General features: G+C 33.5%; 1 protein-coding gene across 1 annotated transcript; it reads right to left on the bottom strand.

Moving 5' to 3' along the window:
* Positions 1–10446: 10446 nt before the first annotated feature.
* On the bottom strand, positions 10447–13287 carry LOC131076338 (mannitol dehydrogenase). The gene is made up of 5 exons (XM_058013482.2): positions 12980–13287; positions 11950–12063; positions 11624–11851; positions 11057–11496; positions 10447–10832 (listed from the first exon to the last, which is right to left on the bottom strand). Exons 1-5 carry the CDS (start codon positions 13246–13248, stop codon positions 10633–10635), a joined length of 1251 nt encoding a protein of 416 aa, XP_057869465.2. The 5' UTR covers positions 13249–13287; the 3' UTR covers positions 10447–10632.
* Positions 13288–14814: the final 1527 nt, after the last annotated feature.

The raw sequence follows: 14814 nt of genomic DNA, 5'->3' as shown, positions 1-14814 counted from the left end.
CTTGACAACATTTTTGATAAGTTTTTTGACAATAATGAATTTTTTTTCTCAAATTGTATCGAGACTCAATCTATGACTCCTATGACCCGATAATGACTCAAATAATTCTCCATGATTATACAAGTATCAAGAATGCTCATGATTAACCTTATTAATAATGGTCATGATTGACCTTATCACATCACATAAACTCAAAACATAGTCACAAAATAGAGACACAAAAAATAGTCACAAAACATTGTCACATATTATTCACTGTGGTTGACCTCAATTTTCATCGAAATCACTTTTATTTTATAGTGGGTTAGATGAACTTGGCATTAGTCGTTCACACTTGGGTTGTTCCTCTCTCACTCGACCTTATGGGCTACTCGCAAGGGTAAGCCCACTAAGATATTGCACTATTTGAAAAGAAAGATTAGATGAGTCGGGTTTTATGATCACCCAATGAAGGGGAGAGAATACTCACCTATCATCTCAGAAAGATAAGACATGGTGTTTATTGATCCCCTAATTAGACTATGTGCCTAAATTAAAAAAAGAAATGCAATTCTCCAGTGGCTATAAAAAATATTAGGAGTTTCACATAGAGGTCTTTGACTACGTAATATTTTGTAATTTTAGTCTCTAGTAGTGTAAAAGTACCTGCAAAACAAAAGGTGAAAATTAGTCTCTGGAAATCAAAATTTTGCAATCAGAAATGAAAGCGTTAAAAGAAATAATCTATGCACTATCCTGTGCTACCAAAACGCTATACTATGAAACCAAAATTCTAATATGTGAAACCAAAATGCTAATTTGTGGGTGCAAAATGCTAATCTATGAAACCAAAACACTAATATATGAAAACAAAGCACTAATCCGTGGAAGCAAAACATTAGTTTGGGGAAGCAAAATTCTAGTTTGGATGACGTATGTGCTGGAACAGAAGCTTAAGGCATCAAACTTAGTCATCAAAACACTAGACCGGGTCTCCGAAAGCACCTGTCAAGAAAAACCTATCGAAAAAGATTAAAATATTTGGGGTTAGGCCTCACGGTGGGCGCCAAAATTATGTGTATCAATCCATTAATCAAAATATTAAACACAACATTCAATGAAACATTACAAGAGAGAATAAAACAAATAAACAAATTAAAACACTCCTTCAAATCATCCCATTGTTCTCTATTCTCAAGGACCTTGTGGGTCTATGGTGGCTCTTAGCTTCCTGATCACAAGATGGCTACTTGAGAAAAGAGAACTTTAAATGATGAAATTCTATGATCTAGATGATGATATGCAATTCTAAATTATCATGATAGCTATGTTAAAAATGCAAATAAGGCCATTATCATGCAATGATACTATTGATATGCTAAATTATGACGCTAAAACATGCTTTTAAGAATGATGCTAATGATGCTAAGATTGCTAAAAATGCTAAGAATGCTAAGGGTCCTCTCATGGTTGAGAAGAGAGGTATTTATATATTTTCCAAAGCCAAAGTTGAGGTGGAAGGATTAAATTGTGGAGATTTGATCTGGAGAGATCAATGGTCGAAAATGAGGAAGTTGGATAGAATTAGGGAGATATGACACTTGTCATCCTAGAGAAGACAAGTGGCAAAGAAGGATCTTAAGAAGGCCACACGTGTCCCTTAAGAGGGAAAGTGGCATGGAGGAATTAGACATGTGGCAAGAAAGCCATATTTCCTCAAGAGAGGATAATGAACTGGTGCAATCACTGTAGGAGAGAGTCCTCAAAGAGAACAGTCTGGACCGTGTAATAAGAGCAACACAACAAAAGCAACATAATGTGATGGAGGTAATGCAGGATTATACTTTTGTTATATCAAGGAGATCAAATAAAAATCGAACGGAACCATGCAGGCTTGCAGGTTTGGCCAATAGACCTAATTACATACATCTCAAGATACAATATCTGAGCTCAAGCAAGACTGCGAGCCAACTCCAGATTTCCTAATCTGCAGATTAATCTTCTATGTTCACTCCCTATTGTCTCTAAATTTTTGGTTACATTGATTTATATGATATTCATAGCTATAGGATGATCTGTGTCGATCCAAGATGAAAAACAATTATTGATGAAGAAGGTGTAACATGTAGAACAACTAGGTTGGCCCCCACCAAATTAATTCCTTGGTAAAATGCATAGAATGAGGTGGGGACCTAAGGGAAGGTCAACCATAAGCCAAGGAATATTGGAGGCTACAAAATGGGGCTCCACAAGCCACAAAAATGATTTGGAAGATTCTCCATTAGCACATAGGTCCAAGCGGGTCTGGTGCTTTGAGTTAGAAAACTGTCTCATATTCCAGAAACGATAACTTGTCGAAAAAAGATCCAAACATCCCAAGAACTTAGGATAAGGTAGATGAACATGTACACAAACAGAATCTAGCTTCGCAAGATCTGGTGAACAAATGCAATAAACACAGAATGAAATGCTGAAATTGCAAAGTCGATCTGAACAGAAAACAAACTGGAATGTAAATCTTTTTAGGTGATGCAAGATTTCCAAGAACCAGGGATGCTCTTTCATCACCAACCCATAGGAGGATAAAATAGAATTGGTTAGAGGATAGGAGGTTAGGATACCCTATGGTTAGATAGAGTTGGTTAAGTTGGAGGAAGGTTAGAGGGTGGTTAGTAGTAGGAGACATGTGATTTAATTCAAATTAAATGAGAGACACATGTTAGATTAATTTGAATTAAAAATTAAAATTAAAAGGGAAGAATAATTAAATGGAATAAATTAATTAACGTTGCCCATTTAATGAAGAACTGAGGAAAATTATTTAGAAACGAATGAATTTAAGAAAATGAACCATATAAGTAAATTATTCAATTTATTTATAGGTAGAAGACTTAAAAATTCATTAATTAAATAGTTTGTATTTAATTAATTCTCCAGACTACATTTTAGTGTATACAACACTAATTAGGGTTACCATAATGTCCAATTGATATGTTTGATTGATCATGATCATTGATTGAGATTCGAAATTGATATTGACAAGAACTAATTCAAATGCAAGAGATTGAAATCGAATAGGAAAATAATGCAGAAGGATGACATGATGTCGACAAATGATAAAGATTGAATGTGTGAAATGAGGAAGTGTTAGCAAATGTGAAAAACTCTAAAAGGTCACACATCCATATTAAAGTAAGACACCACAAGTGTTGACCATTTTTAGATGCCTACAATCCTTAAGTACCTCTTGTGCATTCTACAAAACGTATATTTTTAATTTTTTTTGAAATAACAATTAATTTGTTAGTCTTTAGTATTATTTTTTAATTTCTTTCTTTAATAATAATTATTGCATAAATAAATTTAAAAAAGAATTATTTATTAAAGAATAAAATAACATCAAATGAGAAATAATAAATTAAACGTCTTTTAAAAAAACAATATTAAAGTAGAATCTCATGATCCCATAAATTAATGTTGAATTTTTTTTTTTTTTTTTGTGTTATACTACTTTTGCAAATTTTGAATTTTTTCCTAAATCTTAAACAAAATCAGACACAAGAAAATATGGTACTATACCCATTCGAGTTGATATGAGCCAATTATAAGTTCATATCTAGATATGTCTAGTATTGTATGATAGTTGAGAGCTTTGTATCCATATCTGATGGATAGCTACAACTAATTTCATCTCTACTCTATGTTTACCCCTTTATTGGAGATAATACATATAAAGTTCAAACGTTAGTTACAAAAAAAATTCAAATTATTTTTACTTTAAAAAAAATTAATACATTATTTAATATTTTTTGATTTATAATGTCAATTTAAAAAAATAATAGAAGATTACACATTATTTGAAATCTTATATTTCTTTTACTAATTTTTAACTAATTTTTTTATGATGAATAATGGATAGGATCTTTGTTACTTTTTAAAAATCAATTATAATATTCTTACTTTTAACAAATAAAGTTATTTGAACATTAATGTAGGTATTTCATATAATAATATATTTAATTAATATTACATTACTATAATGATAATATTAAAATATAAAATACTTTAAATTTTTTTATTATAAATATAAAATAATCATTAATAATGTTAAGATTGAATAAATAAACTATATTTAAAATTCTATGTGAACCTAATTAATTGAGTCAAAACCCTAATTAAGTTGTAATCTTAATTGAACCCTAACTGTAATACTAATTGAATGTTAATTAATTCTAATCTTAAATTTTAAGGCATAATAATCCCTAACCTAAATTGAACATGAACAAGTAGTACTTACCCTATTTTAACTCTAATAAAAGTCTTGTCTCTAATTCCAATTATAACTGTAGTCATAATTGAATTGTATTCCTAACCTCTTTGAATCCTAACCCTAAATCAAAATTTATGCCCATAAACCTAATTGATCCTTAACCCTAACTCCAATCTAACTTTATACCTAACTCTTACCCTAATTAAATCCTTACCCTAACCATGTTTGAACTATAACCATAATTTAACCCTAACTCAAAAATTTATTTAATATCTTTAATTAAACACTAATTGAACCTTACTCCTATTTAAACTCTAATAGTAAGCTAATTGAAGTATAATCCTAACCCTAACTATAATTAAACCTAACTATAATTATAATTGAGATATAATTATAATGAATGTATTTGGTAATCTTAATTGAATATTACATAATACATTTTTTTATTATTGAATTATGGAATATCAATAATGTTTTTTATATTAAAGATCGAGAGTAAACAAAAAGGTTACAACCAGTTGTAGTCTGTGGAGGTTAGGCCTCAGTCATGTAACAAAATAATCCACAATCGATGCCAAAAAGACCAGAGCACCTGTAGACGAGGCACAACTGCAGAATGTGGTCAAAACAGATCAACCCACATGGTCCACCCTTGGGTCCCTTCCATCCAAATCACCTTCTTTCGGTCCTGGATCTGGGACAACATGGCTATGTGGTCAGCCTTGGGCATCCTGTTACTGTTGATCTCTTTGTGGAGCTTCTTTAGAGCCTCAACAAAAGAGGATTGGTCCTTTGCTAGCCTCCTCCATTCGTAACCATCCTTCATCTCATGTACGAACATGGTTGCATGGCCATCTTGCAGGAATCGAAGGAATTTGTGCTTTTCGATGTTCATCACGAAGGAAACCTGTGAAGCAACTTTAAAGAAGGTGAGTCTACGAAAAGACTCAATAAGACACCTGCCATTGCCATTAAACTTGTCCTCATTTCTCAATTTCCATATAAACCAAAGAATGTAAGAAGATAATATAAACCAGAATAGATTGGCATCCTTTTTTAACCCATTAATATAACTAGAAATAACGTTAAGGGTATCTATATGCATAGGAAAGCAGAAACCAAACATTAACCAAACTTCCTTGGCGAAGGAGCAGTCAAAGTGAATGTGCCTGCTAGTCTCAGGTACTCTGTAAATGGAACACATATCAGTACTGAGAGGGTTTCTCCTTAGTGGGAGCCTGCCAATAGTAAGCTGCCATTTAAAACATTGTATTTTAGGTGGAATCAGGCTTTTCCATAGGTGAGTAAAGCATTTAAACCAGGATTTGTTAGGTAGATCAACATACCAAAGAGAGTTAACATGCTTGATAATGGAGTCATTATTAGAGATTAGGTCATAGATAGCGCGACATTTAGTATGGGGTAGAAGAGAGCCATCCTTCCATTTAAGAGACAAGAATCAGTGGGAGTCCAGGTTAGTGTTAGAGGGCAGAGCTAGAGTAGCACAGGCATTCCTTATCATATGGTAGGTTCTTTTCTGGGTGGGGGGGAGGTTGAAGGAGGCGCTGAGCTCTTCCTAGCTAATAAGGGCACCATTCTCAAATAGGTCCTCGAAGACCCTGATGCCAGATCTGGCCCAAAGCTTGGCCGAGCAGCCTTGGGTGAGTGCAAGGGGTTTATCAAAGTGAAGGAGATTCCACCAAATTGATATTTCCCCATGAATGGTACCATTGTTGCTAATACTAGGGTTGTCAATAAGATGTCTAATATGCTCCCAAGCCTTCCAGATGGACTTGAAGACATATGAGCCTTGCATGGAGACAGGAAAGCGACCAGCCACTAAGTCAATCAAGGGGAGGGCTTTCCAAGACTTAGCATTTTTGGGGACGCTTCTCTCAATATTATTCCTAATCAGGATTTTCTAGGGTTCCATACCATCTAAGGCATGAAATATCCATTTTGCAGCAAGAGCAATACCTTGGATCCTGAGATCCTTTAGTCCAAGACCACCCATTTTCTTTGTCATATGACACCATTTCCACTTAACCGCATGCATTTTTTTTCCACCTTTGCCATCAGACCAAATGTATTTCCTATGGTCTTCTAGATGTCGAGGATTTGGTAGTTGTTGAACATCCAGGCAGAGGAGTAGTAGACACTATATGAGGAGAGGATTTTTTGACAGACTTGGATTCTTCCAGCAAGAGAGAGGAGTCTATTATCCCTCCTATGTAACTTTTGGTCAATCTTATTCTTTATCCATTGCCACATCTCCTTAAGGGAGGGAGAGATAGAGAAAGGGATGCCAAGGTATCGGACAATCTTGTTGGCCCCCTCCCATTGGAACCCGTAGGAACTAAGCTAGTCAGGGGTTTTTTCACTCCAACTGAGTAGAGTAGATTTGGTAGGGGAGATTCTTGCTCCGGATATGATGCCAAAGGTTTTAAGCTTTTGAGCAAGGTTATCCATGTTCTGGGGTGATAGTTCCAAGAACAGGGCAGTATCATCCGCAAACTGGATGTTGAGGAGGCTAGAGTTATCCAGGAGTTTAATACCTTTGACACAGGGGGACAGGGAGTTATCCCTGAGAAGATAGTACAGAGCATCTGATGCGATGACAAATAAAGCTAGTGCAAGTGGGCAACCTTGCCTGATAGATCTACTAAGTTGAAAGTTCTGAGATAAGGATCCATTGACTTCAATTTGAGCCGAGGCGTCCTGGAGGAGAACCTTAACATATTTACAGAAGTTATCCAGAAATCCAATAATGTTAGAGAATATATTTTTATTATTCAATTAATATTAGTCCTTCATTCACTTGTCATGGTAGTTACCTCGTAATGGTAACTACCAAGATTTTCACAATTAATTAATCAATTAATTAGTATCAAAATATTTTCACCTAATTTCAATAATATTATATATTTTTATTTATTTATATAAAATTTTAAAAATATGGATACTAAATAATTTGAAGAGAAAATTTTAAGATTTTAAATATTATTTTAATGTATCTATAATGAGTTAAGAGAAATTGATTCCAACCCATTGCAAATATACTATATTATATTATATTATAGCCTTAATTGAAAATATAATTGAATCCTAAAAAAAAATACTAATTTATATTTTAAGAACTAATTTAAAAAAATATCATTTCATCTCATCTTTATGTCCAATTTAATCTTATCAATTTATTTTCTAAGAAATAAAAAATAAAATATTAAATATAATATCTATTACAATTTAAAAATGTGACATTTTCTATACATATTTTTGTGTGAATATGTACAATATTATTTAATAATTAATAATAAAAATATTTATTTATAAGAAAATTAAATTATATTTTTATAACTAAATTTTAAAAAGACCATTTCATTCCATCCTTTAATACTCCTTAGGCCATTCAGAGGCGGATTGCTATTCTTCGGTTTTAGGTTGGGTCTCTTCCCTTTGTTTATTTGGGTATTCCTCTTACTCTTGGTCATCATCCCAGGTCTTTTTGGCAGCTTCTTCTTGATAAGTTGTGCCAAAAGGTTAATCATTGGACTCACCGCTGGTTATCTTCTGCGGGCAGACTGACTCTTTTAAAATCTGTCATTCAATCTTTGCCTATCTATGGATGTTTTGTTCAATCTACTCCTATGTATTTTCTTAGGGAATTTGATGCCCTCTCTCAAAAATTTCTTTGGAGTAGTTCTGTGTCGACTACTAAATGGAGCCTTGTTAAGTGGGAAACTGTGTGCAGACCTAAGAATGAGGGTGGTCTTGGTTTACGGTCTGCTATTTTGAATGGGCAAGTTCTTGCTACTAAGTTGTATTGGCGCTGGTGCACTTGTTAGAATCAACTTTGGGCCCATAAGTATCTTCCAGAAGTTACTGGGTTTGATGTTACTCGCTTTCTTGTGGAGGCACGATATTGTATGATTTGGAATACTCTGAAACTGGGGGCTTAGTTAGTTAAGAATGGGCTCTTTTGGATATGTCATTTTGGTTCTCAAGCTCTTTTTTGGCAAGATTCCTGGGATGGTCATCCTCCCATTCTTTCTACTCATCCTCACCTTTAGTCCCTTTCTGATATTTTTACTGTTGCTGGTTGGGATTTTGTTGACCATTATAAGACTGCTCATAATGGTGGGTTGGTAGCTCGTTTTCACTGGTAACATTTTTCTGAATGTCCTCTTAGAGGTTCTATGGAAGATAGAATAGAGCTGGCTTGAATTCTTGAGTCTCGTGAGTGCACTGCCTTGCCTAGGAATGATGTTTTGGCCTTGGCTAGTAGTGATTTATTTGGAATTCTTTTTTTTCTACTAGCTATGCTGAGCTATTGCGGCAGACTTTTGGGGACATTCAGGTCCCTTGGTGGAAGTAGGTTTGGTATAAGTTCTCTTGGCCTAAGTGAAATGTTTTCATGTGGTTGGTGGTTCATAATCGGTATCTTACCGGGGATAATTTATGTAAGCGAGGCTTTCAGGGCCCCTTGATGAGTGTGTTGAGTTGTAATAGTGAAGAGAGTGTTTCTTATCTCTTTTTTCAATGTTCCTTCACTAGGCATATTTGGCATTTATGGTGGGGGCTGTGGAACCAATCTTGTTAGCATGTCTCTTCTTTGGCTATGTTTTTTGTTAGATGGAGCAAGGCCCCTGCTAGAACCTATTTTCTTCAAGTTGCTTGGACTCTTGGCCCTTCTTTTATTCTTTGGCATATATGGTTGGAAAGGAATTATCAGATTTTTCAAGATGTGGTGCTGGGAACGCACCCCTTGTGGTGGAAAATTCTGCACTCCTTGGGAGACTATTTTAGCAAAATGTGACTTGTTTGAGGCGGTGGATTCGGGTGATGTTATGCTCTATAATTGGCTCCATATTCCTCCTCCACAACACCAACTCATGAGAAATAGATGTAGAAACCCTTTTCGGAAGATAGATCGGGTGGGGAGGTGGTGTCCTCCTCCACAAGGTATTTTGAAAATCAACACGGACAGATCTTCTCGGGGTAACCTCGGTCCTGTTGGCATTGGTGGCATTGGTAGAGATAGCTCGGGGATTGTTCTGTTTCTCTTTTCTATTTATAAAGGTTGTTATACTAACAATTTGATGGAGGCTCTTGCTATTTTATTTGTTGTGGAGTGTGCTTGCATTCTTGGATGGAGCAAGCTCATTTGTGATTCAGATTCTCAGGTGGTGATGAATTTGTTGACTTGGAAACATTCTGCAGACGGTAGTTGGCAGTTGAGTTTAGTGGTTAATTGGATTCTTCATTTGAGTAATTTTTTAATTTATGTTTCTTTCAAGCATATCCCTAGGGAGTGGAATGGTGTTGCCGATTGCCCAGCCAAATGGGCATCTAAGCACATGCATAATTGGTATATCATGGATAAGAGTCAATTACCCTTGGGTTTGTCTCATCAGTTGAAACACTTAGTGAATCTTGATAAGGCTATTTGATGCCCTTGCTTTGTTATTCTTCTGCTTTGGATAAATTTTGGCCCCTCCTTTATTTCAATTAAATTTATGATGTGACTTGACACTTCATTATGTCTTATGAGCTCTAAAATATAACGAATCTAAGATATATTTAATATGAATTTCAATTTTAAAATATAGTATTTATTTGCTTAAATAAGAATTTAATCTTATTGTTTTACTTTTTAATCAACAATTACAATTACATCCAAACTTTGTAGAACAATATCTAACAATAAAAGAAAATAATATCATTTCTAAGAAAACTTCATTTCAAAGTACATTCTCTATTGATAAGTTCCATACACTGACTAAAACAACTCCTAAATGAACACTTCCCATGCAAAAGACCCATAAGCATTCAACATTTAACTCATCAAGTTTGTATACTATGATCCACACAAGAAAACCTAAATTTTCATTCCTGTATAATATTATAATGTAGTCATCACTCTAGGTATGGTTTATGTAGATTTATAAAATATTATACTGTAATATGTAGACAATATTTTAGTTAAATGTTCACTTTTATACAACATGTTTATAATCATCTGTTTGCAATAAATTTATTCATACAGGGAGCACTAATCTGTATTGAATATGCCCTTCATAATTAATAATGGATCATAGAGAATCATTTTATAATAGAAAAATGTGAATCATAGAGAATCATTTTATAATAGAAAAATGTGAGAGTTCACAAATTAAATTGAATTTTTGTACAATACATAATTTTAACATGTAATATTATCAATAATCAATACTCTTACTACATGATTACGAACAGTGTCTAGTCCTGTATGTCTTTCTCTCCAAATTTTAAAGTTATTAATCTAAATCCTTCTGCAACTAAACCTCAACACTAATCTAATTTATCTAACAATTGGAAGAAACATGATGCTATACATCTTTTGTTTAAACCTTAAAACTCTCAGCATTGTCAAGGACAAATCGATATTTAACATCTCCCTTCTCCAGCCTTTTCATTGCTGTGTTGACATAATCAATGGATATCTTTTCTATGCTGCATGAAATGTTGTGCTCTGCACAGAAATCCATCATCTCCTGCGTTTCCTTAATTCCGCCAATAGAGCTCCCTGCAATTAATCTCCGCCCTAACAACAACCACCATAAAACAAATTTCAATTTAACTGGATAACACGAAACCTCAAAATAATGATCATAGCATACAGATCCATTATATAATCAAACATTAAATACAATGCAGATTTGAAGTTGTTAATATCTTCGCAACAAATCAAATTCTAATATTGCTATCAACAGTTGAAACCCGATAACAATATCATATTAATTAGCGACAATAAGAGAAATAACTTACCAAATATAACACTAGTAGCAGGAAATTGATGAGGTTTATTAGGAATGCCAACAACAACAAGCTTTCCATTGACTTTGAGCAAATTGAGCAATGGAGGCAGGGGATGATCAGCAGATACAGTATCAATTATATAATCCAGCGATTTAGCTGCATCACTCATCTGGTTCGCATCTTTGCTGATAAGGAAATCATCAGCCCCCAAGATCTCTTTAGCTTCTTTTTCTTTCTTTGGGGATGTACTGATAACGGTCACATGCAGGCCAAACGCTTTGCCGAATTTTACCGCCATGTGACCCAGACCTCCAAGCCCAACTACGCCCAAACGATTTCCTTTCTCTGTCATTCCAAAGTGTATCATGGGGCTGTAAACAGTTATTCCAGCGCATAACAATGGAGCAGCCGCATCAAATGGCAGGCTTTCTGGCACCTTAATTACAAACCTGAGAACATATCAAAATCCCACAACTTTAAGAAGTTGATTTTTAAAGAACTCCTATTATTATAATTTAAAACCATATAATTTTGTTTTCTAAAAATGATTTTATCAGTCCTAGGAAGTTAACTTACTTCTGGTCACAGACCATTATAGATGAGTAACCTCCGTAAGTGATAGACCCATCCACATCCATAGAATTGTAGGTGAAGACAATTTTGTCACAGTATTGCTCTACCCCCTTTTCACAGCTGTCACAGTTATGGCAGCTGCGCACCATGCACCCCACTCCAACACGGTCCCCCACCGCAAATTTCTTTACTTGTGTTCCCACTTCAGTTACAGTCCCAACGATTTCATGCCTATGATGATCAAGTTACATTAATTTGCTGTATCTAGAGCCACATATATTATGCAAATACAGTGCAAACAGGAAAACAGGGGATTGATAAGAGTTTACCCTGGAACAACTGGGTATTGGGTGTTACCCCAGTCGTTGTGGAGCTGGTGCAAATCCGAATGGCAGATCCCACAGAAAGCAACTTTGAACGTAATATCATTGGGACCAGTCTTCCTGAAAAGTTGAATGAAATTTTGTTATCTTCACCCTCTCAGAGACCAGTTGTTTATGGGAAAAAATAAATCTTTATATTTTTATGTAAAATTGGATCTTTATATTTTAAGGAAATAATCCATCCCACAAAAAATTCATGTGAACAAAACAATCAAATTCAAAAACAGCACAAAGACCTATTATGAATTGTGGAAATCAGAATGATTTATCATCAGAATGTCAGGGCACATACAATCAAATTCAAAAACAGCACAAAGACCTATGATGAATTAAGAATTGTGGAAAACTGATTTCCCTGTGAGAACATTATTATTAAAACATAGTTGAAACTGACAAGATAAATTTTATATTTGTATGTAAAACCACATCTTTATAGTTTGGAGAAAAACCCAAAATGAAGGTGAAAAAAATTCCCAAATATCTTCAATCCATATGGCACTGCTGTTTTCAAACAGGAGACAGTTTGCACAGATAATTGGAAATTTCTCTCAAGATCTTCCATTACAGAGCTTCTTAAAAAAGCAACAAAAACAAACTTAAAAAATGCCACCGAAACAATTATTTAAAAAAAAACACATAAATCTTCAATTTAAGAATATTGTCTTAATAAATTTTGAAATCAGAAAGAAGATAACAGATCAGACACTGCAATCCGTCTCCTTCCCAAAAATGAATCACTGATCCAAAACATCTATAAAAATACATACAATTGAATATAGAAATTATCTTTTAAATATTACAGAAAAATATTGTCCTCTTCCATAAACAAACGAAGCTCCTTATAGACAACTCCAAACCAAGAAATTAAAAAAATATAAATAATAACCAGAACTAAGAATCAATAAATCTTAGTGACCCAAAAGCCTTAATTCCCTTAGACCGCTTGCATTATTAAACTAATGAGAGTATTCATTACCTGCGAGCAAAATTAAAAGGCGAAAGAACGCCAGATTGATCTCTGGCTGCCCATCCCTGAACATCAAATCCTTTTTCTGCCATTCTCACTGCTATAAAAATTAGATTTGCCGCAGGGTACACCAGATGAAAAAATGGTGGTGAGAAGTAAGTGTAAGCACACAACCATTTACAAAAAGCAGTGGCTATGCATCCGTATTTATTACTAGAGTCGTGGATAAAGATAGTTGCAGCAGGCAGATTAAAAATCCAATTTGAAATTTGCTTCATGCGTAAGAAAGTGCCACCAGGCAGATTAAAAATCCAATCTGTAATTTGCTTCTTGGGTGAAAAAGTGCCAGCTGGCAGATAAAAAATTCAAATGTTAATTTGCTTCATAATTTTCGGTCTACAACACACACTTCCCCGTCAACAGTGACAACCCGACTTCCTAAGATTCACCACGTATGAGCTTTTCCTCAAGACGGGACGGCTTAAACATCACACACTAAGGGTGGGGTCTCATGGAAGGGGGCTTCCTAAAAAATAGAGCTGGAGTTGCTGAACTTTTTAAGGAATATTTTAAAGCTGGTGGTCCCATGAATTTTGTTTTGCACTTCAGCTTAAAAATTTCAGGGATTAACTTAAGTTTAAACTCCTAGTAAATTGATAGTAAACAAATTTAGTTTTTATTCTAAAATTTATGTAATTGACAAATGGCATAATACATTCCTAAGCTGTTGGGGCAATTTCTAGCCCCATCCCATTTTCAGGAGCTTAGATTTTCAATCCTAAAGGTAGGGGCTCTATTTTTTAGGAAAAGATTCTAATTAATCCCTAGACAAAAAATATTTTTTTTCATGGGACTTCCTCTTCCTTAAAAATAGAGCTTAAGCCCTCTACATGGGACCCCACCCTAACCCTTTGACAGTGCTTAGGTGGCAATCATGAGCCCATTACTTTTGTCTACCATTTTTATCATTTTTCATTTATGGGATCTAGAAGAATTAGAGGATAATTGCAAATAGTTTGCTCAAAAATATTGTGAAATAATTTTTGGAATATTTTTTTTGAACTTGTAAAATTTTTCATATTTATAAAAAACCCATAACACAGTTTGATACTACTAATGCTTTATTTCTGTTTTTTCAAATGAAGAAACGATTGCTTGATGCACCTAGTTTATTAAGTAGGTTTCTATAATTTATTATAAATTATATTATTTAAAATATATGTGCTTTATATTTTAAAACATCTATTTATTATTGTTAATAATTATTAAGTATTATTAAATTAATAAAATGATTCTTAAAATTAAAATATATAAATTTCAAATTATATTGATGTAAATTATAAATATGTATTTAAAATATTTAGTTACTAAATAATAATTAAATTTATATTAAAGTGATATATTTGAAAAATAAAATAATAATTTCTTAAAAAATATTTAAATTTTAATTTATGAGGGAAATATTTTTCACACATATATGTATGTCTATATCTGTATATATTTATGTCTATGTACATTTACAATATGTATGACATATAACCGCTTAATAATTTATTAATTAATATATGATAGAAATATTGAAAAAAATACATTTAATTTAAACTTACTAAATAAGCCTTTCAAATTAGGTGTATTGCAAGCATCACCCAAAATAAAGATTATGCCTCAAACACTTTACTTCCCCAATTTTCATTGTTGGCAATAAAGAGTTTTGAGAATATAATCGTTTATTTACTTCATCAATTGTTTTTATAGCTACTAACATACCATTTTTTATTTATAAATATTTAAAACTTGGTGGTCCCTTACGAAAGATAAGGTCTAGAAATTTAATGTTTTTTAAT

Source organism: Cryptomeria japonica, chromosome 11 (genome assembly GCF_030272615.1).
Source record: "Cryptomeria japonica chromosome 11, Sugi_1.0, whole genome shotgun sequence".
Classification (NCBI taxonomy): domain Eukaryota; kingdom Viridiplantae; phylum Streptophyta; class Pinopsida; order Cupressales; family Cupressaceae; genus Cryptomeria; species Cryptomeria japonica.
The sequence above is the reverse complement of the archived record's forward strand: the minus strand, read 5'-3'. Positions and strand labels throughout refer to the sequence as shown.

What these genes read in the sequence shown, in the direction of transcription:
- LOC131076338 (XM_058013482.2), bottom strand. Translation starts at nt 13,248, where the DNA reads ATGAAGCAAATTTCAAATTGGATTTTTAATCTGCCTGCTGCAACTATC. An exon ending in CCTTTTAATTTTGCTCGCAG is followed by an intron (nt 12,064 to 12,979) that starts GTAATGAATACT and finishes TCAACTTTTCAG; the next exon opens with GAAGACTGGTCCCAATGATA. An exon ending in TGCTACTAGTGTTATATTTG is followed by an intron (nt 10,833 to 11,056) that starts GTAAGTTATTTC and finishes GGTTGTTGTTAG; the next exon opens with GGCGGAGATTAATTGCAGGG.